At 34.5% G+C, this 4,900-nt stretch overlaps 1 protein-coding gene across 4 annotated transcripts; it reads right to left on the bottom strand.

Moving 5' to 3' along the window:
- Positions 1 to 574: 574 nt before the first annotated feature.
- LOC115955044 (transcription initiation factor TFIID subunit 11-like) lies at positions 575 to 4,116 on the bottom strand. 4 transcript variants are annotated; one of them, XR_004084013.1, is made up of 7 exons: positions 4,016 to 4,116; positions 3,138 to 3,421; positions 2,635 to 2,722; positions 2,072 to 2,171; positions 1,659 to 1,825; positions 1,199 to 1,358; positions 575 to 857 (listed from the first exon to the last, which is right to left on the bottom strand). XR_004084013.1 is itself a non-coding variant. In XM_031073077.1 (6 exons), the coding sequence occupies exons 2-5, from the start codon at positions 3,413 to 3,415 to the stop codon at positions 1,701 to 1,703; spliced, it is 591 nt and encodes a 196-aa protein (XP_030928937.1). In that variant the 5' UTR covers positions 3,416 to 3,421; positions 4,016 to 4,116; the 3' UTR covers positions 575 to 857; positions 1,693 to 1,700. The 4 variants fall into 4 exon arrangements, 3 of the variants coding, with proteins under 3 accessions (XP_030928937.1, XP_030928939.1, XP_030928938.1); XM_031073077.1 differs by lacking the exon at positions 1,199 to 1,358 and having other exon boundaries at positions 1,693 to 1,825; XM_031073079.1 differs by lacking the exon at positions 1,199 to 1,358.
- Positions 4,117 to 4,900: the final 784 nt, after the last annotated feature.

Genomic DNA, 4,900 nt, shown 5'->3' on the forward strand with positions numbered 1-4,900 from the left:
TTTTTAGATGAATAGCACAGTGGTTCTTAAAGAATAAGTCTACTACCACAAAAATTTTCACAACTTTGGTCACAACTCGCCTCGCCTACGTGGTAAGTTATGAGTGATAAAAAAAAAAAAAAGTTGGTCCATGTGGGTTCAAAATTCCCCCTCTCACAAGTTGCCATGTTTGATAGGTAGAGCATTGCAAGCAAATAGGGCAAAGAGCTTACCGTTTGTTTTTATTAGAGTTGACAAGTTGTAGCACAGTTGTGACAATGGTTCTTAAAATAAGTTAACGTTAATTCTTGCCTATTGAAAAGCATTACACATAGACAAGCAACCTAAGCATTAGTCAATCAGATCATTTTAAGGATGGCTTGGGATTACATTTGTAAACTTTATGCTCTCCTCCTTAATCAGAATTAATGATATTAGTAACATAAATCAATTCTTGTAAACCCAAGGCCAATTGAGGAATGCATCATGGAGTCAGCTTGTATGACATAATCACACCAACTGCTTTCAATGTATGAAAGGGAAGTGTACAAAACTGTTCATGATGAGCCTGGATATATTTGTGACAAACTGACAATAAAAGGGCAACATTTGAGACTTGCAATTTTTTGTTTAATAGTGAGTAGTGAGTCTAGTGACAGAAATCTTAATTGTCAGTCATTGCTCATCACACTATATTAGACTTCAGCTGTATTTTTAACTTTCTACACTGGTATGTAGTATGTACTGGAAAAGGAGGTGTTCCCAAGCACAAAGGCTAAAAATCCTGGCCTTTGTACTTATCAAAAAAAAAAAAACAAAAAATCCTGGCCTTTGCTTTATATATTGATGTGTATCCAACCGTGAGACTGCAACCTGATCTGAAAATAAGGCAAAAGAAAGCATAGATAAGAAAATTTTGAAAAAGATCCAAATAAAATGAAAAATCAATAGAGAAAAGAATAGAGGATTAATATATCAAATTATCCATACAAAAAAAAAAAAAAAAAGCTTTTTACCAAACAAGTAAATGAATTTAATACACATGGTGTAAAATTGAAAACAGTGAAATGAATCAACGAGTATGCAGATGAGGATTACAGACTCAAAATCACCCAAAATATACTTATATAAGGTTTCTTTTAAGGTGAATTAATCTATAATTTTTATCAGGAATAGAAACTTTAGCAGTTCTCAATGCATTTGGTTCATTCTTTACCACCTTTATTCATATCCTAGCATCAGTTGTAGATTTGCTTTTCTCACTGAACAGTTATGCATTTGCTTTCTGTCTTTTGCCATAACCAGCACAACGTAGAAACCTAAGCTGCAATTTCCACCTCCAATATCCATCACAGTCCAACCTCAGCTGTCATCTATGTCTTGATATGAAAAAATAAATGTATTTTACCAAAACTTCAAGCTAATATGCCTTCACAAAAATCTATCCACCAACCAGTGGCTAAAACTAGCAATGTGGCTTAGAAATATTCAGCTGTCCCTCAATCGGGAAAAATTAAGAGATTGAGCCCTCAAGTCCCCCTTTACAAATATTTAAGGGCAAGGTAAAAGACCACTCTATTGGCTAGGGTTATAAAAAGAAAAAATTACGACCTAACATACAGAGGATGAGAGAGAATTATAACTACAAAATGAAAGATCATTATCCTTAATTTAAAAACCTGAGCAATCAGGCGCAAAAGCTGTGTATCTCACCCCATCCACTAGAAGAGCCTTGGCACTGATCTCCTTGGTACTTTGCCTTCAAGCTTTAGTCTTCTATATGCTTCCCTAATGTGGCAAGGCCGAATAGGCCCAGAATCCTTCCAGTCAGTCATAACCACTCTAGCTGTAAACAGAAATGCATCAACAGAGGATACATAGAAGACTGAACGAATTTTAAGTATCTGAAAATATGGTTATATAAGACTAAGACGTGCACTAGATTTACATGTGATTCTGGGGGAACGTGATAGAGAAAGCATCAATAGCCCCCAAAGGCTGTTGCTAGGTCTACCACTGCCAAAGGGGATCACTTGTATTTTGGAAAATACATGCCAATTTAAGTTTTGAAATTTGTATAATATATGCATACCAGTCTCAACAATATCACCAACAAACATTTTTGCTGTCGCTGACACTGCAACTATCATTGGCTCGGAAACTGCCCGCATTCCAGTGATGCTCAGTAACAACTACACTTTCACCATATGAGAGTAAAAAACAAAAAATTAGGGAAAACTTTAATTGCACCAATTAATCACCTACCAGTTCTATTGCTGCACTTCAAGAAAGCTGCATAAAAATGCCTACTAAGAGGTCAACAAGCCTAAAAGATCTTTCTCCAAATTATTGTCTCCAGACTATGTTATTCTACATTTTCTTTTTTCCCTCACACATTCATGGAACATGTTCATTGGCAACACTCAGTCCAATGGAAGTGTTTCATTATAGATGGCTGGCTCCTCAACATACCAAGACTCAGATCACATAAGTGGAGGAACCGATAAATTTTTAGGCAAAAGTAAAAAGGTATTTTGGGTGGTCAATAACTCAACTTGACCAAGCCTTACACAGACCCAACTACAAGGGACAGAATACAAGGGAAAAGTGAAGGAAAACTCACAGCAAATATATAGAACAAGGCAAAAGGCATACCTTTCTCATGTCGGATTTTTTAAATCGAGACCTCCGAAAGAACTCATACCTCTCCATCTGTTCCTCTGTGAACCGTGAGAGGATAGCCCTGAAAAGTACAGAGCAAGATGTAGTTGTAATTCTCCATAATAAACGCAAAAAAGCAAGATCTCTATCAGTTCTCCATAAAGTTAAACCATCTATTATATTTTGATTTGCATTAAATTGGTTTTACATCAACTATAACTTCTGAAAATTGGGGAAAAAAAATCCCTCTTTTTTTAAAAGAAAATAATAGTGTAGATTTTATTAGATAATGAGTAACTATGCAGTTAGGACATCAGATGCAAGTATATCAGAAAGGCATGGAGGGTGATCCTCCATCCAGTACATTCCATTTCTTACAATTATTTAACTTGCAATTAGGACAAGCTTATTTGGTTTCTTTTATCATAGTAAAATGTAACATTCCCGTATATGTCTGCAAAACATAGCAGAAAGAACTCAAATAATCTTCTACATACTGTGTCCTGGCAGCTTTGTCAGGGTCACTCTTATACGAAATATTTCTGATGTTGACATCCACATTATCATCCTCTTCATCCTCATCCTCATCTTCATTGTTGCCAGTGGATGCATTAGTCCCAGCAGACGCTATCACGGCTGGCGGTGTTAACACATTAGCGGGAGTCTGGATATGACTTTCAATGTCCAAAGAATCAGCAGTAGGGGAATCAGGTGGCAATTCTTCTACATCCTTAAATGCCACCTCAAACGGGTCCACAGATGGCCTCGGTTCCATTGTCTCCTTTTTCCAATGATAATAACCTCATCAGTCAATGATCATAACAAGATCTACGTACCAAAACACGTACATTACATCCTAAATAGCCTAATAACAATGCAAACAATTAACAAGAATACCCTCTTCCCTAATCTCATTCAAGAATTTCAACAAACATATAAAATACAAAATCTAGCAAACCCCAATTGTCTACACATTCACCAACCACTTAATTAGTATCAAACTCTATGCATATATAATTGAACCAACATGATAGTATTAAAAGCTATATTGCTATAACAAACATGTAAAGCACAAACTATAACCAACCCAACATACAGTTTCCCTACAGAATTACATTTCGGCAGCATTGAGTTGGGTTTTTGGATTTGGTATTTGATAGTATTTAAAGGCTTTATTCTATATGATAACATTCATGTACTGAACCCAGCAAATTGAGGCTGTATTATCAAAGCTCTAGTCCATTTGAGAATGTATAAGCTTAGTAGGCACAAATTATATACGGCATTTTATCAAACATGTAACGTGTATAACGGTGTGGTGTTTGCGAATCAAATTCAAAACCATTAGCAATGAAGAAAAAAGAGATGTTGATACCTAGGGTTATAGAGAGCGATTGCTTTGTATGATGGAATTGTGATGTGAATTGTGAAGCGGAGTTGAAAGTTGAAACCGCCTTCCCAACTGTATATATATATATATATTGAGAATTTGATAGGTATTGGGCTCGAATTCCTTTTTATTTTTAGACCGGGCCTCAATATTGAGATTTTTTAAGTTCGAAAAAAGTCCGGCCCATTATCAAGTACTTGGATGATCACAGACTTCTTTTTCTTTTTTGGTAAAGGTTTAATAATTTGCAACGATTATAATTTAGAATTACTACATTTTTGGGTAAAAGTATTTTTTTTGTGTTTCTTTTACACAATTTGATACTTGTTCAAATTGCACAATTTGTGTTCTAAATTCAGTCTATGTTCTACTGTAATAGTAATCAAATATAAGTACCGTGCTATTGCAATCAAAGAAAAGTAATGAGTAAGGTTTAACCCACAAGGCCACAAAGGCATATTAAAAAAATGATAATCATAAGAAAATAAAGAAATGAAGAAGACTCAAAGTCCAAATAGTTAGAAGGTGGATGATTTCTTTATAAAAATAAAATAGAAAAGAGTAATGTAAACTTGACATACTTGTTGAACCGGAACAATTAGAACTGCACTTTTGTTTTTGTAAGTAAAGTTTTCTCTTTTTTGGATTTTGAATTTAGAAAAGATGATGATGATAGTGTAGAGAAAAAGAATATGGAACTGAGAGAGGAATTGAGGAAGAAATATATTGAGTAAGTTGAGTAACTAATGTGACAGTTGTTTCTATATTAAAATAAAAAATATAAAAAATAATGTGACAGTTGTCCTATTTTGTAGGCAGTATTTTACATGGGAGTTAGAGATTATTTTTAGCATGTTATTCTTAAGTTTT

This window comes from Quercus lobata, chromosome 8 (genome assembly GCF_001633185.2).
Source record: "Quercus lobata isolate SW786 chromosome 8, ValleyOak3.0 Primary Assembly, whole genome shotgun sequence".
Lineage (NCBI taxonomy): Eukaryota > Viridiplantae > Streptophyta > Magnoliopsida > Fagales > Fagaceae > Quercus > Quercus lobata.

Excerpts from the sequence above, each read along its gene's own strand:
- LOC115955044 (XM_031073077.1), bottom strand. The coding sequence starts at position 3,415 with ATGGAACCGAGGCCATCTGTGGACCCGTTTGAGGTGGCATTTAAGGAT. Across the intron at positions 2,723-3,137 it reads GACAAAGCTGCCAGGACACA|GGCTATCCTCTCACGGTTCA; the intron begins GTATGTAGAAGA and ends TGTACTTTTCAG. Across the intron at positions 2,172-2,634 it reads AAAAATCCGACATGAGAAAG|TTGTTACTGAGCATCACTGG; the intron begins GTATGCCTTTTG and ends GTGAAAGTGTAG.